This window comes from Scyliorhinus torazame, chromosome 5 (assembly GCF_047496885.1).
Source record: "Scyliorhinus torazame isolate Kashiwa2021f chromosome 5, sScyTor2.1, whole genome shotgun sequence".
Lineage (NCBI taxonomy): Eukaryota > Metazoa > Chordata > Chondrichthyes > Carcharhiniformes > Scyliorhinidae > Scyliorhinus > Scyliorhinus torazame.
The window spans coordinates 81313347-81341313 of record NC_092711.1 but is presented as its reverse complement, the minus strand read 5'-3'; the positions used below and the strand labels follow the sequence as shown (position 1 = coordinate 81341313).

General features: G+C 45.9%; 2 protein-coding genes across 12 annotated transcripts; one reads left to right on the top strand and one right to left on the bottom strand.

Annotated features, from left to right (window-relative positions):
• Positions 1-1027: 1027 nt before the first annotated feature.
• LOC140418615 (uncharacterized) lies at positions 1028-14245 on the bottom strand. Of its 8 annotated transcripts, none has more exons than XM_072502142.1 (4): positions 14021-14227; positions 13505-13581; positions 6067-6191; positions 1028-2502 (listed from the first exon to the last, which is right to left on the bottom strand). In XM_072502142.1, the coding sequence occupies exons 1-4, from the start codon at positions 14048-14050 to the stop codon at positions 1469-1471; spliced, it is 1266 nt and encodes a 421-aa protein (XP_072358243.1). In that variant the 5' UTR covers positions 14051-14227; the 3' UTR covers positions 1028-1468. The 8 variants fall into 8 exon arrangements, 3 of the variants coding, with proteins under 3 accessions (XP_072358243.1, XP_072358244.1, XP_072358245.1); XM_072502143.1 differs by lacking the exon at positions 14021-14227 and adding an exon at positions 13751-14011; XM_072502144.1 differs by lacking the exons at positions 13505-13581; positions 14021-14227 and adding an exon at positions 8262-8320.
• Positions 14227-27967, top strand: LOC140418629 (uncharacterized). Of its 4 annotated transcripts, XM_072502189.1 has the most exons (5): positions 14227-14701; positions 17794-17917; positions 22215-22308; positions 22907-23104; positions 23510-27967. In XM_072502189.1, the coding sequence occupies exon 5, from the start codon at positions 23957-23959 to the stop codon at positions 24737-24739; it is 783 nt and encodes a 260-aa protein (XP_072358290.1). In that variant the 5' UTR covers positions 14227-14701; positions 17794-17917; positions 22215-22308; positions 22907-23104; positions 23510-23956; the 3' UTR covers positions 24740-27967. The 4 variants fall into 4 exon arrangements, with proteins under 4 accessions (XP_072358290.1, XP_072358287.1, XP_072358289.1 ...); XM_072502186.1 differs by lacking the exon at positions 22907-23104; XM_072502188.1 differs by lacking the exons at positions 17794-17917; positions 22907-23104.

Below are 27967 nucleotides of genomic sequence, written 5' to 3'. Positions count from 1 at the left end.
GAAACAGGGGGAGGGGGGACAACATTTCAAAAGGAAGAACTTTTGTTAGAAATATTTTAAAATACTTGATGCACATTGTTTCACGCAATGCTGATTTATTTGACTTTTACCTGGAATATTAACCCCTATAACTGAGCTGGAGTTTATTTACTGTTAACGGCACGGCCAGAAAGGAACTTTGAGACATTTGTCCTCAGTTTGTCTTTGCAATTTGTATAGCACAAGGAGAGGTTTTGAACTCCAGAAATGATGGCCCCGACTACTCGTGATGGTTTCTTAGAAAAGCAAATGTTTATGATGGAATAGGAAAATAAATAAAATGACTTCACACATCCCAATACTTTAAACAGTTCCAAACAATCTTAATTTAACTACCTCAGAGCTAACCTTTCCCAATCTGTCCAGCAACGCCTTATAGATTTTAAGATCTATAAAATGCAGAAACCTTGTCCCAAACTGTGCCTTTACTCCAATTTGCTCGAGGTTAACCAGTTAACTGGCTTTTCAAATCTGACTTCCTTCACACAGCTTTCTGGGCTGAGATTCAAACAGTATCTTAACAGGTTTCAGGGGCTTTTCACAGTAACTTCATTTGAAGCCTACGTGTGACAATAAGCAATCTTTATTTCAGTATCCCCTTAACTACATTCTTTCCCTTTGATCTCGCCATCGTTTTACCCAATTTCTTTCGAACCAATCTCTCCCAGAATTGATTAACATAATCTCTTTACTTTAACATTCATAATTTAAAAAAGTGAATTTACTTTATCCATACTTCATTCCTGACACCTTTCTTTCACACCTTGCATCTTTTGAATCACAACCACCCATTCACATCTGTTTCTGTTCTCTACCCAACTTGACTACATTTTTTTGGTAAACATCTGGTTTGAAGTCTAGCTGGGCTCATTAACACATCAAACTCACAGTTTAAATTCACACAGCTACTCTTTCTCCCACTGTAAGGGCCACTCTCACACTTCACCAGTTACAAAAAATGATAATATTACAATAGAAAATAGTTCAATTTCTTAGATTCTTCTGACAAATTTTATTGATAAAACATCAGTAGAAATCGACATTTATGAACAAGGTTCATTCCTGGATGTGATTAACATAGAATTTACAGTGCAGAAGGAGGCCATTCGGCCCATCGAGTCTGCACCGGCTCTTGGAAAGAGCACCTTACCCAAGGTCAACACCTCCACCCTATCCCCATAACCCAGTAACCCCACCCAACAGTAAGGGTAATTGTGGACACTAAGGGCAATTTATCATGGCCAATCCACCTAACCTGCACATCTTTGGACTGTGGGAGGGAACCGGAGCACCCGGAGGAAACCCATGCACACACGGGGAGGATGTGCAAACTCCGCACAGACTGAGACCCAAGCTGGAATCGAACCTGGGACCCTGGAGCTGTGAAGCAATTGTGCTATCCACAATGCTACCGTGCTGCAATCACTAATTATTTGCAAACACACTGGTGACTTGTGAGAATGGACAACCGAGTGAATCTCTTCCCACACACGAAGCAGGGGAACGGTCTCTCCCCAGTGTGAACTCGCTGGTGTCTTTGCAGAGTGGATGACTGAGTGAATCCTTTCCCACACTCGAAGCAGGTGAATGGCCTCTCCCTGGTGTGAATTCGCTGGTGTACAGTCAGTTGAGGTGATTGCCTGAACCCTGTCCCACAGTGAGAGCACCTGAATGGTGTCTCATCAGTGTGAACAAGCTGATGGTGCATCAGGTCCACAGGACTTTTATAGCACTTCCCACAGTCAGTGCATTGAAATGGTCTTGCTTCAGTGTGAACCTGCAGGTGTTTCAGCAGGGTGGATGAATCGCTGAATCCCTTTCCACACTTGGAGCAGGTGAACGGCCTGTCCCCAGTGTGAATTCGCTGGTGTACAATGAGTTCCGATGACTGCCTGAACCCAGTTCCATAGTCCGAGCACCTGAACGGTCTCTCATCAGTGTGAGCTCGCTCATGACGCATTAGGTTGAAGGAACTTTTATAGCACCTCTCACAGTCTACACATTTAAAAGGTCTCTCATCCGTGTGAACCTGCTGGTATTTCAACAGAGTGGAAGAATCAGTAAATCCCTTTCCACACTTGGAGCAGGTGAATGGCCTCTCCCTAGTGTGAACCCGATGGTTTTGTTGCAGCCCTGATGATCGAGTGAATTCCTTCCCACACTCTGGGCAGGTGAATGGAGTCTCCCCACTATGAACTCGCTGGTGTCTCAGCAGATTGGATGACCAGGTGAATCCCTTCCCACACTCTGGGCAGGTGAACAGTCTCTCCCCAGTGTGACTGGGCTGATGGGTTTCCAGCTCCGACAGGGATCTGAATCCCTGCTCACAGTCCCCACATTTCTCCGCACTGCTAGCATTGCTATTTTCTTGCATGTGCAAAATCCGATGATATTCAGATCCTGATGTGATGTTTGTTTTCAGTTTCCCAACTGCAAATCCTCCCCTTCGAACACCCTGTGAAACTGATTTAAAACAGAAAATAGGGAGTGAGAGAGAACCCACAAAAACACAAAGGCAGGTTGTGAAATTGAGCTGAATTCATCTGGTCATTTGTGGGGCTGGCACTGGGAAAAAGTGACCATGAAAACTGCTGGGTTGTCACGAAAACCCAACTGTTTCAGTGATGGCCTCAGGGAAGGCAAACTACCACCCAGTCTGGGCTATACACAGGATATGAACATGTGAAATAGGAGCAGGAGTAAACCATAAGCCTCATTGAGCCGCTCCAACATTCACTATGATCGTGGCTGATCTTGGTTTAATCTCCAACTTCCTGCCCTCCTCCCCAAATCTTTTAATTCCCTGAAAATCTCTGGGCACAAAATTTCCATTTTAATCTTAATCGTGCTTCTTTAACTGAATTTGTTAAAGGCGCACTGGCAGCCCTGACCTCAATTAAAAAGCGATCACAAATGTGTTCCAAATGAATACCTGAGCCATGAGTAAATTAGCAAAGAGTGAATGAGATGTTCACTTTAAGTGATTGCCTGGATAAATGGGGTTTGATTCATAGGGTACTCATGGTAGCACAGTGGTTAGCACTGTAGCTTCACAGCGCCAGGATCACCGTCTGTGCAGAGTCTGCACGTTCTCCCTGTGTTTGTGTGGCTTTCCTCCAGGTGCTCCAGTTTCCTCCCAAGTCCCGAAAGACGTACTGTTAGGTAATTTGGACATTCTGAATTCTCCGTGTACCTGAACAGGCGCCGGAGTGTGGTGACTAGGGGATTTTCACAGTAACTTCATTGCAGTGTTAATGTAAGCCTACTTGTGACAATAAAGATTATTATTATACTGACACCAGTAGTGACAAAAGAGAGTGTTTATACCATTGGGGTGACCTTCACTTGAACCACGCTGGAACTAGTGCCCGGATGAATCACACAACCAGGGCTGCAGAGAGAGCTTTAAACCTATTCGTGGGTGAGGAGACAGGGTTGTGGTGAGGAGAAATTTGGAAAGTTGATGAGAAGGGACAAGGCAGTTGTGCAGGGTAGCAAGACAGACAATGATAACCAGAATGTGACAGGAAGGGACAGAATGTAGAAATAGAAGATTTTATAAAATTCATTTATGGCTATTTAGCGTTGCCAATCTACCTACTCTGCACACATTTGTATGTAGGGGTGAGACCCACGCTGACACTGGAAGAATGTGCAAACTCCACAGGCTGAGATCAAACCCGGGTCCTCGGCCCCACGAGGCAGCAGTGTCCTCCTGAGGTCAAATCTGACACCAAATTTGTGCAGAGAGCGTTTCAGCCTCAGACAGTTCCCAGGGAGAGGGATGGACTCGGGAGTTAGGGAATGGAATTTCTAATGGTGACTGAAGACAATGGCTTTGGTCTTCCCAATTTTTAATTGGAGGAAAACCTTTCATCCAGTATTGGATGTGGGATAAGCAGTTTGATAATTTACTAACAGTGGAGGAATGGAGAGGGATGGGGCTGAGGTAGAGCTGGGTGTTGGCAGTGTACATGTGAAAATGAACATGGTGTTTTTGGATGATGCCACCCAGTGGCAGTGTGTAGATGGGAAAATAGGAGGGACTGAGGGTAGATCCTTGGGGGAAACCGAGTACAAGGACTGTGGATAGGAAAGGGAGTTTGGAGATGGAGAAGTAGTTTGTAAAGATGGGAGGAACGTGTTTTTTTAGGATGGGTGTGACAGTGGATTCAATGCTGAGAGAGACAGTACCAGCAGAGAGAGAGAGCTGTTCACAATATCAGCTCACATGGAGAAGTTGGGATGTCAGCCGTTTATGGGAATTATCAATCGAGGAGAACGGGGGTCTCATGGACAAGGTGAGTTCTGACGGGAGAGAAAATGGAGAAAGATGCAAGTTCAGAACTTGGACAAAAATGGGCTTTAGAGATAGTTTCGTCCGGTAGGTTAGTGGAGGAAAGCAGCAGAGGCAGCTGATCGGATTGTCTTAACCTTAGTGACAAAGAAGCTGTGAGAGCGCCTCACACTTGTTATTGGAGGTGAGGATGGAGGAGATGGGGAGAAGGAGACCTTCAAAAGGAACTAACTTGTGTTAGCGATATTAAAAAGACACCACACGCTTTGTTTAACACAAACTGATTTGACTTGATTTTTATTCAGAATTTAATTCCTTGTGACTGGATTAGAGTTTATGAACATCAGCAGCAACTGACCCCAATGAACATGTTCCAGTCCAGGATGTGATTAACAGCGAGATCCAATCACTGAAGTTACTTCTGAACTTGCTCGTGCATCAGCAGGTTGGATAACTGAGTGAATCCCCTCCCACACTCAGAGCAGGTGAGCGGCTTCTCTCCAGTGTGAACTCGCTGGTGTACAGTGAGGTCAGATGATCGCCTGAATCCACTTCCAGAGTGAGAGCACCTGAACGGCCTCTCATCAGTGTGAACACGGTGATGAGATATCAGTTCCCCAGAACTTTTATAACACTTCTCACAGTCTGGACATTTAAATGGTCTCTCCCCAGTGTGAACTCGCTGATGTACAGAGAGGTCAGATGATCGGCTGAACCCAGTCCCACAGTGAAAGCACCTGAACGACCTCCTCGGTGTGAACACGTTGATGGGACATCAGTTCCCCAGGACTCTTATAACACTTCTCGCAGTCTGGACATTTAAATGGTCTCTCCCCAGTGTGAATTCGCTGGTGTCTCAGCAGATTGGAGGAATGAGCAAATCCTTTCCCACACTGCGAACAGGTGAATGGCCTCTCCCCAGCATGAATGTGTTGGTGTGTCTGCAAGTGGTATGTGTGTATGAATCCCTTCCCGCACTCAATGCAGGTGAACGGTCTCCCCAGTGTGAATGCGCTGATGGATTTTCAACTTGGATGGATAATCGAATCCGTTCCCACAATCCTCACATTCCCATGGTTTTTCCCCGGTTTTTATGTTTCGAAAGGCCAGATGATCGACTGAAGCCTTGTCCACACACAGAACACGAGTACGGTTTCTCCCCACTGTGAACGGTGCATCTTCCTTCCATCTTCAAACTCCCATGATATTTATGTTACAAATGTTTTGGTGAGTGTAGATCTTGATGTGATGTTTAGTTTGAATTTCCTGACTGAAGTTCCTTCACTTCTAATACTCTGCGAAATTGATTCAAAACAGAAAATAGGGAGTGAGAGAGAACCCACAAAAACACAAAAGACAGGTTGTGAAATTGAGCTGAATGAATCTGGACATTTGTGGGGCCGGCACTGGGAAAAGGTGACCACGAAAACTGCTGGGTTGTCATAAAAAACAACTGGTTCACCTCTTTGGGAGGAGAGAGGGAGAGTGTGTGAGAGAGAGGGTGTGTGTGTGAGAGAGGGGGAGTTGTGCGAGAAGGGGAGTATGTGAGGGTGTGAGTGAGAGAGAGCGCGAGTGAGAGAGAGGGTGCGAGTGAGAGAGAGGGTGCGGCGGAGAGAGAGGGTGCGGGAGAGAGTGAGAGATGGTGTGTGTGGGACAGAGAGTTTGGGAGAGAGAGAGACAGAGAGAGGGAGTGTATGTGAGAGTGTGTAAACACAGCGAATGGCAATGACCTGAAATGCAAACACTTGCGTTCAAAGGACGATAATGTTCACTTCCTGATGAATCGAGTGAAGCTGTCACATTGTGATGTAAGAGTTTGCTCAAGGTTCCGGTCTGTAAATCCTCTTCTAATACCCTGAAAATGAAATTTACAAAAGGTACAATGTCAATTCAAAAATGGAATTCAGAAAATAAATTTGTGGTTTGGGTTTGTCGTGCATAAATTCTCCCTTTCTAACTTCCTGTAAAAGAAGTTTCCCAAATCCATTATTGTGTGGGGTGGCACAGCGATTAACACTGCTGCCTTACAGCACCAGGGACCTGGATTCAATTCTGGCCTTTTGGGTCACTGTCTGTGTGGGTCACTATCTGCCCGTGTTTGCGGAGATTTCTTCGGGCTGCTCCAATTTCCTCCCACAGTCCAACGGTTGATTGGCCGTGTTAAATTGCCCCTTATGTCCAAAGATATGTTTGCTAGGTGGGGTTACGAGAACAGGGCGGGGGCTTAGGTAGGGTGTTCTTTCAGAGAATCTGTGCAGACTTGATGGGCTGAATGCCCTCCTTATGCACTGACGGGATTCTATGATTGTCAGTCTAGGATAGAAAATTCACAACACTCCCTTCTCCTGCTCTCTCGTCCAGTTCATGCTCCCCGCTAAACTTTAAAAAAAATAAAAATTTAGAGTACCCAATTATTTATTTTGTATTAATTTATTTCCAATTAAGGGGCAATTACTGATACTGCGCAGCTTTAATCACAGCCCGGCCCCGCCCTTCATTCACTCCAATTGGTTGGAGGACCAGCTGCGCTTGGTCGGTCCTCCAGTCCAGCCACTCCTCTTCTTATTGGTCCGGAGCCGCTGTCAATCACCCGGGCATTGTGATAGTTCCAGGTGGTGAGAGCCGCCACAGGCTCAGGCTGATTGTCCAATAATTTTTTTAAACTAACGAGAGTACCCAATTCACTTTTTCCAATTAAGGGACAATTTAGCATGGTCAATCCACCAACCTTGCACATGAGAGTGAAACCCACGCAGACACAGGGATAATTTGCAAACTCCACACTGACAGTGACCCAGGGCCAAGATTCAAACCCGGGACCTCAGTGCCGTAGTCCCAGTGCTAACCACTGTACTGCCCTCTCCACGCTATAACTTTGCCCCTCATTGTCATCAGCAGTCCCTCATTTGAGGATGATGTCTACTCAGAGTCTTGAGTTTTTGCCATGGGTGGACAGAACCACAGATGTTGAGACCATCAGGTATTGGGATCAGAAGAGGAGGATGTATTTCCCTTTCTTTCCATCAATCCACCGCCCCATCATTCAGACATTGGGACTGAAAGGGTGATAACAGTTTGATGGACAAGTTGGCTGCATTCTGAACAATGGGTAACAAGCTCCTCCCACTCATCGAAACGTTGCCCCCCGACAAAGATGGCGATCACGCATGCGCCATGGTGCACACTCATTCCAATAAAGATGATGCGGAGATGCCGGCGTTGGACTGGGGTGAGCACAGTACGAAGTCTTACAACATCAGGTTAAAGTCCAACAGGTTTGTTTCGATGTCACTAGCTTTCGGAGCGCTGCTCCTTCCTCAGGTGAATGAAGAGGTCTGTTCCAGAAACACATATATAGACAAATTCAAAGATGCCAAACAATGCTAGGAATGCAAGCATTAGCAGGTGATTAAATCTTTACAGATCCAGAGATGGGGTAACCCCAGGTTAAAGAGGTGTGAATTGTCTCAAGCCAGGACAGTTGGTAGGATTTCGCAGGCCAGATGGTGGGGGATGAATGTAATGCGACATGAATCCCAGGTCCCGGTTGAGGCCGCACTCATGTGTGCGGAACTTGGCTATAAGTTTCTGCTCGGCGATTCTGAGTTGTCGCGGGTCCTGAAGGCCGCCTTGGAGAACGCTTACCCGGAAATCAGAGGCTGAATGCCCTTGACTGCTGAAGTGTTCCCGGGACTTTAACCTGGACTTTAATGGACTTTAACCTGGTGTTGTAAGACTTCGTACTGTCCAATAAAGGTGGCGGCCGTTAATCCAGGCCGAAAATGAGGGGCTGCAGCCCCGTTTAGTACAATCTGGATCCGGTAAACTCTTTTCAGAGTTTAATGACTCACACAATGTGCTTGCGCAGCGTTTCCGACCTTCCCCGCGATCTCACGCACCCTACATATTGTTAACCGCCTCTTACAAATTATGGATGCAAAGAAGAAGCCGCTCTCCATCGCCATTACTGATACTGCGCATGCTTCAATATCAGCTGGTCCCGCCCCTCATTCACTCCGATTGGTTGGAGGACCAGCCCCTCTCGGTCGGGCCATCAGTCCTGCCCCTCTTCTTCCTATTGATCCGGAGCCGCTGTCAATCACCCGGGCATTGTGACAGTTCCAGATGGTGACAGCCGCCACAGGCTCAGGCTGACTCGCTGATTGTCCAATAATGTTTTTAAAAATAACTTTAGACTACGTGGCCAATCCCCCTACCCTGCACATCTTTGGGTTGTGGGGCAAAACCCACGCAAACACAGGGAGAATGTGCAAACTCCGCATGGACAGTGACCCAGAGCCAGGATGGGACCTGGGACCTCAGCACCGTGAGGCAGCAGTGCTAACCACTGTGCCACCGTGCTCCTTGATTCTCCAATAATAACAGTGAGAGTCTCAGTAACAATAATAATGGAGATGGGGCCCAGAGGAGAACAGCAAAGGATTCACTCACTTTGAGAGCAACAAACACTGTCTGTTCCCATAATAAGTCAGGCTGCAGTATGTGAGTGAAAACATCATTGGATCAAATGTAATGATGATACAGTAAGTATCAAGAGAACCAAAACTAAATTTGGTTTTCAAATAATAGTGAAGTAGTCATGGTTTGTTGACCACATAATATAATCCGCTTCTGGTGTGTGTTACTCTGCCCCATTAGACAATAACCTTTTTTTAAAAAAATTTTTAGTATACCCAATTCATTTTTTTCCAAGGGAAATTTAGTGTGGCCAATCCACCTACTCTGCACATCTTCGGGTTGTGGGGGTGAGACACACACAGACTCGGGGAGAATTTACAAACTCCACACGGACAGTGACCCAGGCCAGGATCGAACCCGGGACTTTGGCACTGTGAGGCAGCAGTGCCACCGTAGCACAGTGGTTAGCACAGTTGCTTCACAGCTCCAGGGTCCCAGGTTCGATTCCTGTGTTGGGTCAATGTCTGTGCGGAGTCTGCACGTTCTCCACGTGTCCACATGGGTTTCCTCCGACAGCTCCAGTTTCCTCCCACATTCCTAAGACGTGCCGGTTTGGTGGATTGGCCATGCAAAATTGCCCTTAGAGTCCAAAAAGTTTAGGTGGTGTTGCTGGGTAACTGGGATAGGGTGGAGGTGTGGGGTTAGATAACGTGATCTTTCCATGGGCCTGTGCAGACTCGATGGGCCGAATGGCCTCCTTCTGCACTGTACATTCTATGATTTATGATTGAGCCCTAAGCACTAGGCGGCCACCAGGCCGCACCCTTTATTAGACAATAACCTGCCTTTTATTCCAATTCTGGTGTATGTTACCACTGCAGGTCCTTGGCTGATTGGAGTCTGGTACAATAAACAGAGTCTGGTTCCAGTGCCTCTGAGGTCATTTGACCTGCATGTAAGCTGACATTAATGGAGACAAAAGGCCCAGTAAATATCCAATTGTAATAGGAGGACAAGGTGAAAAGAAACAATGATATTTTGAGGCTTCTGTGTTGTGGTGAGTGTCACTGGGAGGTGTGTGATAAAATAGGAATGGAAACATGACAGAGACACGTGTGACTGACTCCACCTGACTGAGAGCTGTTATACGCAAGGGGACAGCAATGAGGACATGGGGAACTCCAGAGATTTCTGATATTCGAGGTACATCTGTTAGAGGTACTGAAAATATTCAGTTCCTTCTTGTGGTTCTCAAGTTACACAGTCACACAGGAAACGTGTCCGACAGCTCATCAAAACCAAAGTTTTAATCTTCTCTTTGAGACACACTGTGATTGAAAAGGTCAAATGTTAAAACATCAGTTTGAGCAAAATTCAGAATGTCACAAAGATGAGTGAACTGTCCAATTAATCCCATTCACCATAACTCTGCCAATTTACCGTCCACAAGAATTTATCCAATTCCCTTTGAAATTTACTGTTAAATCTGCTTCCTGCAGCCTGTCAGTGTGAATTCCACATCACATAACATCACTGTGTAAAAACAATTCTCCTCAACACCTCCTTGGATTCTGTTGTAAAATATCTTAAATCTCTGTGTCCTCTGGTTACAAACCCTCCTGCTCTTGGGAAACAGTTTCTCCCCATCGACACTATCACAAATCCTTCCTCATTTTAAACACCTCTATTAAATCTCCCCTTCACTTTCCCTGATCTCAGAGGGACAATACCGGTTTCTCCTGCTCTGAGTCACAGGGACTCGAAACGTTAACTCTGTTTCTCTCAGTACCGATGCTGCCCGAACTGCTGAGTTTTCCAACATTTTCTGTTTTTCTCCCTCTTTTTCCTTCTTCAATCTATCACAAACACTTCATGATTTTGAACACCTCAATTAAATAGGAATAGGAGTGAAATATAGATGGAAGGAGAAAGAAAGACTGACAGAAGAACTGAGAGATTTAAAAAAACAGAAAGGCGAGGTGGCAAGAGATAAAAGCTGAGAAATAGAGGAAACAAGTAACACAGAAAGAATGATATAAAATATAAGGGAGCAGGTTATCAGTTCCCAGCTACAGAGAGCAGAGGGAACTCAGTGACTGATCCACAGACACAGCCGGTTCTGTCCGGGAATGGAGACTCTGAACAGAAATAACCGGCTCATTTGTAAATGTCACCGCAGTGTGATCTGTGTGACTCTGCCCTGACTCTGTGGACAGATATAGGCTGCACTGACAGATGTTCTCACCAGATTGTGGTCAATGGGTTTATTTTCTGCTCAGATGTCAGATGTGTGGTTTGGAACCGGCAGCAGAGAAACAGGAAGTTGTGTTACCTGAGAATGAAACAGCAAGCGTCAGTTTCATGTTATCACCATGAACAGACTTCCTGCCTGTGATAATCTGAGAGAAGAGAATGAGAGACAGGAGAGCAGGTTCACACACCCGAGGATCACTGAGAACGATCAGAATAAGGAGACCACCCAGAAAACGGCCAATCGGAATCTTCAGCTGAACACATCACTCATTCTTAAAGGGACAGTCGGGGCTCTGAGACACTGCTCAGCTCCCAGTTAAAGAGGCAGACACAGCTTCGCCCTTTTCTCTGTTATGTTTATGATTGTTAAAGGCTGGTAGGGGTGAGGTTTGTTTAAAAGGACGGAATGTGGGAAGCACAGATCAATAAAACTGGAAATTCTTGGACACAAGCTGCAGCTCCTTCTTTACCTGGGAATGAAACTATTGTCTAATTCTCCCTGCTGTTACCAGGTACCTGTGATGCCCTCCTGCTGCTATTTTAATGCAAACTTCCAGCAATCTATTTTAAGTAGGTTTCAATTCAATGAATTCATTGTGACTGTCACACAAACACATTAAAATGTTTTAGACGGATTCCGATGCATTTTCAGCCTGGAAACTGAAACCAGCTACTTTACATTCAATCAAGAACATCACAGTTTTACACCAATCGCTGATTTGACAGCACAGTGGGCTAAACAGCAGGCTTGTAATGCAGATCAAGGCTAGCAGCGCGGGTTTAATTCCCGTACGGGCCTCCCCGAATAGGTGCTGGAATGTGGCGACTAGGGGCTTTTCACAGGAACTTCATTGAAGCCTACATGTATAAGCAATTATTATTATTACATTTCCAGCGAAGAGTGATGAGAAAGACCAAAGTGTAATTTGTCTCTCTCAGTGTGACCCTGAAGGACTGTGTCCAGGCTGAAACTCTGTTCCTGCCGTATGATCCTTCCCCAGATTGTTATTTCTCAGCTCCAGACAGGCGATGTTCAACACTCAGGTGGGAAAGACAAAAATCTGCAACAACGTTTCAAACAAAGCTGAATTATTTCACATTTATTCAGAATAATAAACCTCATCAGTAGATTAAGGCAGTCAGAGTGAACATTATTTAGTCCTGGACATGATTAACAGCATCAATGAGGGTATAATCTAAACCTTGTAGTTGCTTGTGAACTCGCTGGTGTGTTAACAGGTGGGATCAGTGAGTAAACCCCTTTCCTCAGACATTACAGTTGAATGTCCGCTCCCAGTGTGAACTCGATGATGTTCCAGAAGATAAGATAAATGAGAAAGTTCCTTCCCACATATGGAGCAAGTGAACGGCCTCTCCCCACTGTGAACTCTCTGGTGTGTGAGCAGGTTGGATGACTGACTGAATCCCTTCCCACACACAGAGCAGGTGAATGGCCTTTCCCCAGTGCGAACTCGCTGGTGATTCAATAGGTTGGATGAACGAGTGAATCCCTTCCCACACACTGAGCAAGTGAGCAGCTTCTCCTCACTGTGAACCTGCTGATGTGTCAGAAGGTTGTATGAACGTGTGAATCCCTTCCCACATTCAGAGCAGGTGAACAGTCTATCCCCTGTATGAAGTTGCTGGTGTATCAGAATGTTGGATGAATTAATGAATCCTTTCCCACAGTCAGAGCAGGTGAATGGCCTCTCCCCAGTGTGAATTCTCTGGTGGTTCAGTAGGGCAGATGGACGGCTGAATCCTTTCCCACACACAGAGCAGGTGAATGGTCTCTCCCCAGTGTGAGCATATTGGTGTGTTAGTAAATCCTTTTTGTTTTAAAAGCTCTTCTCACAGTCAGGACAGTTTAAAAAATTGTGATCAGAGTGAACAAGTTGATGTGTCTGCAGATGGGATGACTGAATGAATCGTTTCCCGCACAGGGAGCAGGAGAACGGTCTCTCCCCAGTGTGAATACGTTGATGTGTCAGCAGATCCTTTTTACATTTAAAACTCTTCTCACAGTCAGGACATGTAAATGGTGAGGGGTCTTTATGTCTCTTCCGGTTGAAGCTTTGTCCACACTGGTTTAGCCTGGGGCTGGTTTAGCACACTGGGCTAAATCGCTGGCTTTTAAAGCAGACCAAGGCAGGTGAGCAGCACAGTTCAATTCCCGTACCAGCCTCCCCGAACAGGCGCCAGAATGTGGCGACTAGGGGCTTTTCACAGTAAAACTTCATTTGAAGCCTACTTGTGACAATAAGCGATTTTCACTTTCATTTCATTTTTTCACAAACAAGCATTTAATTTCTCCCTGCAGTGAATGATGTGATACATTTGTTTGAGGCTGTGTAACTGGTTAAAACTCTCTCCACAGTCAGTGGATTGGAAAACTCTCATTGGGGTGAGTCTCGGTGCTTTTGCAGTCACCTTGCTGAAACAGAACAAACACTTCTCCTTCCAAATTCAAAAGGAATGAAGATATTGAGCTCTTACTGAATTGAGTGACTGTCAAATTTCGATGTGATGTTTGGTTTGAGTTTTCTGTCATCCAATCCTCCACTTCCAATATCCTGTAAAAGGAGTTTACAAAAGTCATCACTGTCAATCCAGGGTAGAAATTCTGAACAGACAATTCTAGTTTCGCTGGAACATTTTTCCCTCTCTTGTTCCCCCAAAGCTGGAAATCCCCGTCCCACACACTCTCCTTCCTCCCTGGGCTGGAATCCGAACCCCACTCACCATCTGCATAATTTATTTCCTCCACTCCCAGTTTTCTCCCTCCCTCTCCTCTGCCTGGATTCAGTTCTCCAGCTCCTGTCTGCAGACTGACAATAAAACCAATGGGTCTTATTGGGGGGGTTTGGTAAGAAGTCTTACAACACCAGGAGAAAGTCCAACAGTTTTTTTCGATATCACCAGCTTTCGGAGCGCTGCTCCTTCCAAGGAGTGATATCGAAACAAACCTGTTGGACTTTAACCTGGTGTTGTAAGACTTCTGACTGTGCTCACCCCAGTCCAACGCCGGCATCTCCACATCATGGGGGGTTTGGGTTGTCACGATTGTCTGGGCTGGCGGCGGATCTCATTCAGCGTTTGGGAGCTGGACTCACTATCACTGCGGCTGCGCTCAGCCCGGAGCAGCACCGCGCATGCTCCGCACAGAGAGGCGACTTCCGGGGGCGGGACATTCTGATGCCGACTCGTTCTGGCTCCTGTGATGGAGATAGGGCGTATTCATCCGCGCCCGGCATTCCGGGTGGACTAATCCGCCATTGTTCCGTTACGTTCCTTAGAGTGATGAATTGGTTCCGGCACTTTTGATACAGTTCGGTGTTTGTACCGAATGGGGCGGCCGCATAGGTGTTTTTCTGTCTGATCGGCCCCTGTAAACGGCTGTCATCAGTTTTGGTGTTGAGGGCGCCTGCGCGGCCGCCATCTTTCTCAGGTGCAGCAGGGCGCATGCGCGGCCGCCATCTTTATCAGGTGCAGCAGGGCGCATGCGCGATCGTTCTCGACCCGGAAGCCCGAAGAGAGACACTTTTGTGAATTTCCTCTCCTGGACTGAGAGTTAAATTCCTTTGGAAGCTCCTTTAGAAAGAGGAGGATTTACTAACGGGAATTTCAAACCAAACATAACATCATCATCTGACAGAGTTACTCCATTCACCAGGACCTGAATATCATTGGGAGGTAAAATGGTTTTTCTGTTCTGTCTGAGGACAAAGATTTCAGATATCAAGAATGACTGGGAAAATGTAAATGACCATTCCAGGTTAAATTTGAGACTAATTACACCGATCACATTGGAGAAGTTAAATAATTTGCTGTTGTACTCTTATGTATGCAGGTACATTTTAAAATTACCACATTAGCATACTTGGCAGCTAAACTGGGCAAACTGCTGACCTTGTTAGTAGTGAGTTACTATCCCGGATTTTATTCAAGTTTGTTGTTCCTGTTGCATTTCATTCAGCTCACCATGGCTACAAAGTAGGTATTCGGTCTCATCCCAATTTCCAGATTATGGTCTGTAGCTTTTTAAGAGACATCTGAATTGATGTAAATCTAAATACTTTTTAAATGTTATGAGGGTTTCTGCCATCATTTCCGGCAGCATGTCACAGATCCTCACCATCCTCTAAACCTCCTAGTCCTTCCCTAAATCTCTGCCCCCTTTTATATGTATCCCTCAACCAAAGGGAATAGGACCTTCCGATCCAAGCTATATAGATCCCTCAGAAATTTAAAAAATGTAAATTTAGATATTTTTCCCAATCAAGGGGCAATTTAATTTGGCCAAGCCACCTACCCTGCACATATTTGGGTTGTGGGGTTGAAACGCACACAATGGGAGAATGTGCAAACTCCTTACAGACTGTGACCCGGGGCCAGGATCGAACCCGGGTCCCCAGCACGCAGGCACACAACCAGTGTGCCACCATGATCCCCCAGAATTTTATACATTGAGAATAATCTTTATTGTTGTCACAAGTAGGCTGACATTAACACTGCAATGAAGTTACTGTGAAAATCCCCCAGTAGTAACACTCTGGCACCTATTTGGGCACAGAGAGAGTATTAGAACAAAGAAATGTACAGCACAGGAACAGGCCCTTTGGCCCTCCAAGCCCGTGCCGACCATGCTGCCCGACTAAACTACAATCTTCTACACTACCTGGGTCTTTATCCCTCTATTCCCATCCTATTCATGTATTTGTCAAGATGACCCTTAAATGTCACTATCGTCCCTGCTTCCACCACCTCCTCCGGTAGCGAGTTCCAGGCACCCACTACCCTCTGCGTAAAAAACTTGCCTCGTGTATCTACTCTAAACCTTGCCCCTCTCACCTTAAACCTATGCCCCCTAGTAATTGACCCCTCTACCCCAGGGAAAAGCCTCTGACTATCCACTCTGTCTATGCCCCTCATAATTTTGTAGACCTCTATCAGTCGCCCCTCAACCTCTTTCGGTCCAGTGAGAACAAAGCAAGTTTATTCAACCGCTCCTCATAGCTAATGCCCTCCATACCAGGCAACATTCTGGTAAATCTCTTCTGCACCCTCTCTAAAGCCTCTACATCCTTCTGGTAGTGTAGGCGACCAGAATTGAACACTATACTCCAAGTGTGGCCTAACTAAGGTTCTATACAGCTGCAACATGACTTGCCAATTCTTATACTCAATGCCCCGGGCAATGAAGGCAAGCATGCCATATGCCTTCTTGACTACCTTCTCCACCTGTGTTGCCCCTTTCAGTGACCTGTGGACCTGTACTCCTAGATCTCTTTGACTTTCAATACTCTTGAGGGTTCTACCATTCACTGTATATTCCCTACCTGCATTAGACTTTCCAAAATGCATTACCTCACATTTTTCCGGATTAAACTCCATCTGCCATCTCTCCGCCCATGTCTCCAAACAATCTAAATCCTGCTGTATCCTCTGACAGTCCTCATCGCTATCCGCAATTCCACCAACCTTTGTGTCGTCTGCAAACTTACTAATCAGACCAGTTACATTTTCCTCCAAATCATTTATATATACTTATATATATATATATATTCAGAATGTCCAATTCACCTAACAAGCACGTCTTTCGGGACTTGTGGGAGGAAACCCATACAGACACTGGAGAACGTGCATGCTCCGCACAGACAGTGTCCCAAGTGGGAATTAATCCCGGTACCTTGGCGCTGTGAAGCAACAGTGCTAACCACTGTGCTACCGTGCCGCCCATAAAACAGTTCAGCTCAATGTTCTCAGATTAAAGAAGCTGAAGCGCCCAACGTGGGTCTTGAACCCACGGCCCTGGGATTAAGACTCCCATGCTCTACCGACCAGGCTGCTTTTGAAAATTTCATTTTGGTTTCCCTTCAGACATTTCAGTTCCAAAGAAAACAGGCCCAGTTTGTCCAAACTTTCCTCTGCGCAAGCATTGTTAATTTCTGGCTGATGTTCTTAAATCCCCTCTGTGTTCTCTCTGGTGCAATCTTCCTCTACACAGAAATCTCTCTCTGGCCTAACTAGTCCTGTCCTGTCATTTATCATGAAATCCTTTGCCTTGTTTTGCCTCCAGCTTTCTTCCTCACTATCAAGTGTTTAATCATTTTTGTGTCACAGGTAAACTTCTTATTCATGTTCCTACATTTACTTTCAAATCAGTGATGTCACCAGGAGTGAAGGGCCCAGTACTGATTCCTTTCAAACCGGCACTGGAAACAGCCCTTTGATTTTCTCTATTCTTTATGGGGTGCGAGTGTCACGGGCAAATCAGCTTGGTTGCCCATTCCTAATTGCCCTTAAACTGAGTGGCTTGCTGGGCAATTCAGAATAAACCACATTTCAGTGAGTTGGCCAGATCAGGTAATGCAGGAGCAGACTCGATGGGCCGAATGGTTTCCTTCTGCACTGTAGATTCTATGATTCATTGGACATCCTGTCCCATGTGTCCAAAGCTCTGCGGCTCTGTTCAGTCACATGATGACCCAGGGCAGAAACTCCCAACCCTGAGTAGACAACACCCTCAAATCGAGGGACTGCTGATGACAAGAGGGACAGTGTGCAGCGGGGGGCATGAGCGGTCATCCTGGATCAGGGAGCAGGAGGGGAGAATATGGTGAATTTCTATCCTGGACTGATGGTGATTAATTTTGGAAACTCCTTTTACAGGGGATTAGTAGGGGAGGATTTACACACAGCAAATTCAAACCAGGAGAAATGTTTATCTTTCCTGAAGTTCATTTCTAGACTGACAGTAATGCCTTTGTAAACTTCTTTCACAGGGGCTTAGAAAGGGATTCGCAGACAGAAAACTCACAACCAATCCTCACATCAAATTTTAGCACCACTGTTCGAGTTGCCAGGACCTGGAGATTATCGACCTTTGTGTGCAAGCATTGAGTTCAGGTCATTACCACTCACTGTGTAAAATCTTCCCTTTAGATCTTGCTCACAATCATAAATCTGTGTCCCATAATCCTTTTACAATCTGCTAATGAACAACTTTCCTTTATCTTTTGCCGGGTTCGCTGTTGTCGTTTCCGGTGCCTGGGTCACTGCCGGGTGGTCCGTCCGGTTTCATTCCCTTTTCCTGTTTTTGTAGCAGTTGAATGGGCTTGGACCAGTCCATTTAAGATCCAGTACGCAATGGAGATTTGCTCCAAGAATCAATTGATGTGTATCCAGGTCTGGGATGGGTCCCAACAATTATTTTGCAAATGACACATTGTCCCAGTTAGGGGCAACGACCCACTGACCACCATGTATCTCCCATTACTGTCCGCAATGATCTTAGTGACCGAAAGCGGGACCTGTTTATCGAATAGAATTGCAGCACCTCACGGGCAGCATGGTGGTGCAGCGGTTAGCACTGCTGCATCACAGAGCCGAGGTCCCAGGTTCGATCCTAGCTCTGGGTCACTGCCTGTGGAGTTTGCACATTCTCCCCGTGTTTGTGTGGATTTCACCCCCACAACCCAAAGTGGGCAGCACGGTAGCCTTGTGGATAGCACAATTGCTTCACAGCTCCAGGGTCCCAGGTTCGATTCCAGCTTGGGTCACTGTCTGTGCGGAGTCTGCACATCCTCCCCGTGTGTGCGTGGGTTTCCTCCGGGTGCTCCGGTTTCCTCCCACAGTCCAAAGATGTGCAGGTTAGGTGGATTGGCCGTGATAAATTGCCCTTAGTGTCCAAAATTGCCCTTAGTGTTGGGTGGGGTTGCTGGGTTATGGGGATAGGGTGGCGGTGTTGACCTTGGGTAGGGTGCTCTTTCCAAGAGCCGGTGCAGACTCGATGGGCCGAATGGCCTCCTTCTGCACTGTAAATTCTATGAAATTTCTATGTGCAGGGTAGGTGAATTGGCCATGCTAAATTGCCCCTTAATTTAAAAAAATGAATTGGGTACTCTAAATTTATGAAACAAAATAATTGCAGCACCTTGAGCCTTTCGTCAAAGCCCGAGTGAAACACTTGGCTCACCTCTCCACAGTCTGGTCTGATCTCCAACCCGCAAGTGAGTCTCCTGAAAGAACACCACAGCAGCATTTAGATTCTTTCGGTGAGTGAACACCCTCCACCTCTTCACAGGTCCACCCAATCCCCTTACGTTCCAGGTGACCAGCTGAATCAGGGTTCTCCCCATCCCCCCATCACGGAATCCGCCATGAGGGACTATCCAGTGAATCTTCAAAATGTACAGGCCAAGAGTCCACCCAAGATGGCTGCCACAGACGTATCCATACACTCAGAGTAAAACAAAAACAGTTCTTTAGTCATCTGTCAGCTCACCCGTCTCCCTCCTCACCCCCTATATATCTACATTGTGCTTCATAAAGAAAATCTCACTTCATCCTTAAACAGATTTTATCAGAAAATACCAAAAACTATATAGAGGATATCACAACACCCATCCCACCCCACAGGAAAGGTAGATCTTGTCCAATACAGATAACTGGACCCCAGTTCATGCTTTACAATGAAGGCATTCACCTCCTCCAGTGTCTCAAAATGGAAGTCTTTAGACTCCTATGTAGCCGCAGCTATGCCGGGTATACCCCCCGAATCAAACTCCTTTCTCACATAGAGCAGTCTGAACCTTATTAAAAGCCACTCGCTTCCTCACCAGCTCGGCTCCTACATCCTGTTAAATCCTCACTGAGGGACTCCCTTCCCACACTCAGAACAGGTGAGTGCTCTGTCGCCGGTGTGACTATGGTGATGAATCTCCAGCTCACATGGGGATCTGAATCCCTTCCCACAGTCCCCACATTTCCATGGTTTCAGCAAGCTGCTGGTGTCCTTGTCCCTTTCCACGTTTGACGATCAGTTTATGTCTTGTCCCCACAGAGAACATGTGTACGGTCTCTCCCAGCTGTGAATGGTGTGATATTTTTTCAGACTGAGTAACTGGTTAAAGCTCTTTCCACAGTCAGTTCACTGGATCACTCTCATGCGAGTCGTGTGTGTTTCGGGGTTTTTTCAGTCACACTGTTCTTGATACCTTTTCCTACAGACAGAACAGACAAACATTTCTTCTTCCACATTCACGGGCCAATGATATTCAGGTCCTGATGAATGGAGTGACTCTGTTAAATCTTGATTATCATAGATTATCATAGAATTTACAGTGCAGAAGGAGGCCATTCGGCCCGTCGAGTCTGCACCGGCTGTTGGAAAGAGCACCCTACCCAAGGTCAACACCTCCACCCTATCCTCATAACCCAGTAACCCAACCCAACACTAAGGGCAATTTTGGACACTGCCAATCCACCTAACCTGCACATCTTTGGACTGTGGGAGGAAACCGGAGCACGCGGAGAAAACCCACGCACACACGGGGAGGATGTGCGGACTCCGCACAGACAGTGACCCGAGCCGGAATCGAACCTGGGACCCTGGAGCTGTGAAGCAATTGTGCTATCCACAATGCTACCGTGCTGCCCTTTGTGAAGTTTGATTTGAGTTTCCATCTGTAACTTCTCCCTTTGTAATATCCTGTAAAAGGAGTTTACAAAAGCTTTCATTAGGGGCAGGCACGGTGGCTCAGTGGTTAACCGAGAACCCAGGTTTGATCCCGGTTCTGGGTCACTGTCCGTATGGAGTTTGCACATTCTCCCCATGTCTGCGTGGGTCTGTCCCCCACAATCCAAAAATATCTGGCAGGTAGGTGAATTGGCCACGCTAAAGTTACTCTTTAATTGGGGAAAAAAATAATTGGGTCCTCTAAATGTAATTTTTTTCAAATCTTAAAAAAAAATGAAGTCATCACTGTCAGTCCAGGATAGAAATTCTGAACAGACAATTCTAGTTCCTCTGGAACATTTTTTCCTCTCTTGTTCCCCCAAAGCTGGAAATCCCAGTCCCACACACTCTCCCTCCTCCCTGGACTGAAATCCAAACCCATCTCACCTTCTGCACCATTTCTTTCCTCCACTCCCAGTTTTCTCCCTCCCTCCCTCTCCTCTGCCTGGGTTCAGTTCTCCAGCTCCTGTCTGCAGACTGACAATAAAATCAATGGGTCTTATTGGGAGCTTGGGGTCTCCAGCGGGTGTTTGTGAATCCTCCCTGCCCACCTGCCAGGGTTTCCTTCCTTCCCAGAGATCAGAGTCCTCATTGATGATTTGAGCCCAAACTGGAGCCACACTAAATCGCCCCTTAATTGGGAGAAAAAATATTTACGTGAAGGTTCACGGCTCCACAAAGTGTTTCCAACTCCTCCCACCCATCTCCTTAACACAGGCATTGTCAAAGTCGGGGGCACGACCCGCGGGTGGGTTGTGGGCAGGTATCGGGAGGGTCGCGGAGCCGTCCATCGCGGCGCTCCCGAACGCGCAAATCCATGCGCAACAGCCGCAGCAGCTGACTTTTAATAATGTCGGCTGCAAGCGGCCTTCAAAATGGCCACAAACATATAAAAACCATGTGGCCGCACTGCGCATGCGTGCTCGCTCACCGGTGCGCATGCTCAGCGTCTTGCACGTGAGTTTTGCGCATGCGCACCGATGAGCGGGGCACGCAGGCGCAGTGCGGCCGCATTTTTTAAAGTCTAGTCGCAGCCTTTTTGAAGGCCGTTCGCAGCCGGCATTGTTAAAAGCCGGCTGCAAAAAGTTTGGGGAGAATGATGTGATTGGTTGCTTTCTGAACTTTGATGCTGATGAAGTGGAAGTCTCTTACTCAAGAATGGCGAGTGATCCAACGATGGTTTCACCGCAGCTGTAACTTCAACAAAGAATGTCAGCGTTTTTAATCTTGATTTTTAAACATTCCAAAACAAAGTGCCTGCAGGTCGTATTTGGAAGTTTTATCAATTAATTGATTGATTTTTAAGTATCTTTTATTTTTTAACTTTTTTAATTGTAATGTTTAAGTGAAATAAGAACATAAGAACTAGAAGCAGGAGTAGGCCATCTGGCCCCTCGAGCCTGCTCCACCATTCAATGAGATCATGGCTGATCTTTTGTGGACTCGGCTCCACTTTCCGGCCCGAACACCATAACCCTTAATCCCTTTAGTCTTCAAAAAACAATGTGGTGAAACTCCAATTTCTAGAGGATGAAAACATTTTCAGTTTCTGCATTTTTCTCCTGTTAAACTTTATCAAATAAACCCCTCCCCCCCCCCAAAAAAAAAACAAAGAGCCAGCTGTTGCCAGCGAATTTGCACAATCAGAGACGCAGAAGATTGAAAACAAAATTTGATGTATTCTAGAACGGAGGCAGAGAGCAGGTCTTGCCCCCTGAACATTGACATCACGGGCTTTGGACACGATTGCGAATCCTTCATTTTGTCAGCAGCAAACAAGGTAAGAGAAAATGGTGGGTCGCGAAGGTCGGCCGGCGAAGATTGGCCGGTTGACAAAAATGGGTCCCCGGAAAAAAAGTTTGAAAAACATTGCCTTAACCGGTTGACGCATTTATTTGACTGACTAAAAGCATAGCACTGCTGCCTCACAGGGCCTTACCGGCTTCGATCCCGGCCCTGGGTCACTGTCCGTGTGGAGTTTGCATATTCTCCCTGTGTCTGCATGGGTCTCAGCTCCACAACCCAAAGATGTGCAGAGTAGGTGGATTGGCCACGCTAAATTGCACCTTAATTGCAAAAAAAATAAATAATTGGTTACTCTAAATCTATTTCAAAAAAGATTGTCTCTTTCCTAATGTTCACAATTAAAGGGGTGGGTTCCCCAGGAGATGGCTGACTTTTCAGGGCAATTAAATTAATAATGGACAGAGATATCGCGAGTGTTGTTGCATGGTCCAGATTAGATATATTATTTAGTTTGTAATAAAGTAAATGTATTATTATTTCTTGTCTTGTAATGTAAGACTGTAGCTACGTTATAGATTTCCAGTCATCTCTTCCCTCAGAGGGTTGTTAGTCTTTGGATTTCTCTTCCACAGGGACCAGTTGTATCTGGGAGTCATTGAATATATTGAAGCACAAGTTTGACAGATATTTTATTGACAATGTAGTTAAGGGTTATGGGGAACAGGCGAAAATAGAGAGAAAGCTGAGATGAGGAGGGATTTCTTCACTCGTGGATGTGGTGAAGCTTTGGAATTCTCTACCCCAGAGGAATGTGGAGCCTCAGTCATCAGGTATGTTCAAGACAAATATTAACAGGTTTCTAGATATTGAAGATATCGAGGGATATGGGGACCGTGTGGGGAAAATGGTGCTGAGGTAGATCGGCCAAGGATCTCATTGAATGGTTGAGCAGACTCAGTGGGCCGAATGGTCTACTCTTGCTCCTGTTATAATCTCTGTGTCTTGGACAGGAAGCAATGAGCTGATCTATCAATCAACATGAATCAGCACCTTCAGGAGAATTGGGAGGCTGAATATTAGACACAGCAGAGTGAGAATGGAGGGAGATTGTGTGGGATGGAGATTCATAGCTTTTTGAGAACAATAGAGTAAATAATGTCCATTGAAATAGAATTGTCCGATCTGAATTTCTATCCTGTACTAACAATGATGACGTTTGTAAATTGTTTTTGAAGGATATTGGAAGAGGAAGAATTATAGACAGAAATCTCAAACATCATGTCTCGATGTGACAAACTCACTCGATTCCTTCTGATTTGAATATCATCGGGCTCTGGATATCATCGGCAAGAAGGAGAAATGTTTGTCCGATCTGTCGGCTTCAAAAGATTTTAAACGTGCATGTGATTGGAAAAGCACCGAGACCCAAACAACACACACCCGAGTGAGAGTGTTCCAGTGAACTAACTGAGGAAACATTAGTGTGACTGGAAAAGCACCGAGACCCACACAAAACACACCCGAGTGAGAGATTTCCAGTGAAATTACTGAAAAGAGCATCAACTATTACACAGCCTGAAAAAACATCACACCATTCAGTGAGGAGAGACTGCACGTGTTCTGTGTATAGACAAGGCTTCCAGTGACTGTCCAATCTGGATAGACACGAGGAGACCCAAAACATGGAGAAACCGTGGAAATGTGGGGACTGTGGGAAGGGATACAGATCCCCATATGAGCTGAAGATTCATCAACGCAGTCACACTGGGGAGAGGCCATTCACCTGCCCTCAGTGTGGGAAAGGATTCATTGATTCATCTGCCCTGCAGAAACATCAGCGAATTCACACTGGGGAGAGGCCATTCATCTGCTCTCAGTGTGGGAAGGGATTCCTTTCTTCATCCGCCCTGCGGAAACACCAGCGAATTCACACTGGGGAGAAGCCATTCACCTGCTCTCCGTGTGGGAAGGGATTCCATGATTTATCCAACCTGCGGAAGCATCAGCGAGTTCACACTGGTGAGCGTCCTTTCACCTGCTCTCACTGTGGGCAGGGATTCACTCAGTCATCCAGTCTGCAGACACACCAGCGAGTTCACACAGGGGAGAAGCCATTCACCTGCTCTCAGTGTGGGCACAGATTTAGAGCTTCATCCGCTCTGCTGAAACATCAGCGAATTCACACTGGGGAGAGGCCATTCATCTGCTCTCAGTGCGGAAAGGGATTCATTGATTCACCCGCCTTGCAGAAACATCAGCGAATTCACACTGGGGAAAGGCCATTCACCTGCTCTCAGTGTGGGAAGGGATTCATTGATTCATCCATCCTGCGGAAACATCAGCGAGTTCACACTGGGGAGAGGCCGTTCACCTGCTCTCAGTGTGGGAAGGGATTCAGTGATTCATCCGTCCTGCGGAAACATCAGCGAATTCACACTAGGGAGAAGCCATTCACCTCCTCTTAGTGTGGGATGGGATTACAAAGAAACATAGAAAATAGGAGCTGGAAGAGGCCATTTGGCCCTTCCCGCCTACTCTGCCATTCATTATGATCATGGCTTATCATTCAACTCAATAGCTTAATCCCGCTTTCCCCTCCATATCCTTTGATTCCCTTCGCCCAAAGTGCTATATCTAACTGCTTCTTGAAAACATGCAATGTATTGGCCTCAACTATTTCCTGTGGTAACAAATTCCACTGACTCACCACTCTCTGGTTGAAGAAATCTCTGTCCTAAATGGTCTAGCCCGTATCCTCAGACTGCGACCTCTGGTTCTGTACACTCCCACCATTGGGAAAATCTTTCCTGCATCTACCCTGTCAAGTCCTGTTAGAATATTATAGGTTTCTCTGAGATCCCCCATTCTTCTGAACTCCAGCGAATACAATCCTAACTGATTCAATTTCTCATACGTCAGTCCCACCATCCCAGGAATCAGTCTGGTAAACCTGCTCTGCACTCCCTCTAGAGCAAGAACATCCTTCCTTAGATAATGAGACCAAAACTGCACACAATATTCCTGGTTCGGCCTTGCCAAGGCCCTGTATAGAACAAATAACAATACAGCACAGGAACAGGTCCATCGGCCCTCCAAGCCCGTACCAGTCACGTGTCCTATCTAGACCAACCACCTGTATCCTTCTATACCCTGTCTGTCTATGTGCCTATCCAGATAAGTCTTAAAGGTCGCTAACATATCTGCCTCAACCACCTCACTTGGCAGAGCATTCCACTCCACCAGCACCCACTGTGTAAAAAAACTTCCCCCGCACATCTCCACTGAACCTTTCCACCCTCACCTTGAACTTGTGCCCCCTTGTAATTGTCATTTCCGCCCTGGGAAAAAGCCTCCAACTGTTCACCCTATCTGTATCCTTAATAATTTTATAAACTTCTATCAGGTCGTCCCTCAGCCTCCGTCTCTCTCGGGAGAACAATCCCGTTTATTCAATCTCTCCTCATAGCTAATACCCTCCATACCAGGCAACATCCTGGTAAACCTTTTCTGTACTCTCTCTCCAAAGCCTCCACGTCCTTCTGGTAGCGCAGTGACCAGAATTGGGACACAGTATTCCAAATGTGGCCTAACCAACATTCTATGTAATTGTTACATAATGTTTGAGCTTTTATACTCGATACCCCGTCCTATGAAGGCAAGCATGCCATATGCTTCACCACCATTTCCACCTGTGCTGCCACTTTTAAGTACCTGTGGACCTGCACGCCCAGATCTCTCTGCGTCTCTCTGCTCCTGATGGTCGGCATCTCCACATCATGAGTATTAAATGCTCTCAGTTCTGTCTATTATGAATCTTTGTTGCACCTTATCCAGTGCCTCTATTTCCTTTTTCTAAATGGAGATCACCAATGTTGTCAGTGCTCCCAGTGTAGTCTAACCCTGGTTCTAAACAAGTTGAACATTTCCTCCGTGCTTTTCAATTCTATCCCTCTGGACTGGAACCCTAGATAGGGCCCCACACTTTAACATGTGAAGTTCTTAGAGAGGGTGCAGAGGACATTTACAATAATAATAATCTTTATTATTGTCACAAGTGGGCTTACATTAACACTGCAATGAAGTTACTGTGAAAATCCCCTAGTCGCCGCACTCCGGCGCCTGTTCGGTTACACCGAGGGAGAATTCAGAATCTCCAATTCACCTAACAAGCACATCTTAGGGACTTGTAGTAGGAAACTGGAGCACCCGGAGGAAACCCATGCAGACACAGGGAAAACGTGCAGTCTCCGCACAGACAGTGACCCAAACCAGGAATCGAATCTGCGGATCTGTGCTGTGAAGCAACAGTGCTAACCATTGTGCTAGAATGGCACCAGGGAGAAGGGACTCCAGTTAGTTGGAGTGGCTGGAGCAGCTGAATTTCTCTCCTGAGATCACAGCATCTGGAGGGTGGAGAATAGGGCCATTCAGCCCTCTGAGACTGTGTCGGCTCCCTGTGGAGGAAGCCAGGCTGTCCATTGCCCTGTTCTATCCCCGAATCCCTGTAGGTTTATTTCTCTCAGTACCTGTCCAATTTCCGATTGAAATTCTTCCGTCGTCTCTGCATCTCCTACACTCATAGGCAGTAGGTTCAAGGTTGTTACCGCTCATTTTACATGGGACATAAGGCTCTGAGAGCACAGAGGAGTCTATGTGGCCCATTTTCCCATCCCAGCTCTCTGTACAGCGACCCATTTAATCCCAGAGTTCAACTATTTTGTTTTCTTTTTTGGAATATATCAAATGACAGTCTAAAGAGGCTTGACCACCATTTACAAACTGTATTCCAAATCACAACAACTAGCTGTGTTTTACAACAAATAATTGTGCTTATGGTGTGTCTAGAGGTTCACAGAGTATTCAAAGTATTCAAACTGTGTCAACGCCATGGTTATTACACAAAATTAAGACTCAGTCTTCATCAATGATTCTGGTGAGGACATCGAGTGTAAAAAATCTTAGTTTGCAGACAATTAGAATAAATGAACATTTCTATAAAACCTCTCACTACCACTGGACCTCCTAAAGTGTTTTAAAGCCAATGGAGTACTTTTGAAACATATTCACTGTTGTAATGTAGGAAACTGTAAGTACCATGTGTAATCACATTTAGTTATAAAATTGTCATTTTCACAGTGTATTCACAAGGTCAAGGAAGCCCTTTTATACCTCTAGCATGTGGCTTCCTGCAGCCATTTCACCTTCTGTACCTTTTCTATATTAACTATGTATTGATTTCATAGCAAAAGAACACAATTCTATTCATGATTATTCAGTAGTGAACATTGATCATCATTAGTGAATTGGTGTATTGGGTAATTATATTGCAAAGACTAGATCTTTGTTTTAAAAAATAAACAATCAACCAAAATGTTTCCAGAAACTGCAGAGCTATCAGAATTTGTTTGAAAAAATAAATTGCTCAATAATTTTGAGAAGTTACAAGATGATGTGAGAAGCGTGTATATAATATTACATGTACTCAGCAGTGTGACCTCCCACCAGTAGATGGCGTCAGGCATCAGTCGGGTGACATCCAGCTACCAGCAGAAGGTTGTAAAGCGTGCACGAGGCCAGTTGCACATAAGGGTAGTTCCAAGAGTGTTGAATCTAACTCTGTGATAACTTGGTCTGTATAGCATTCTGATCATTACCGTACCACGTGTACATTAATAAATCATCGTTCTGGCTAA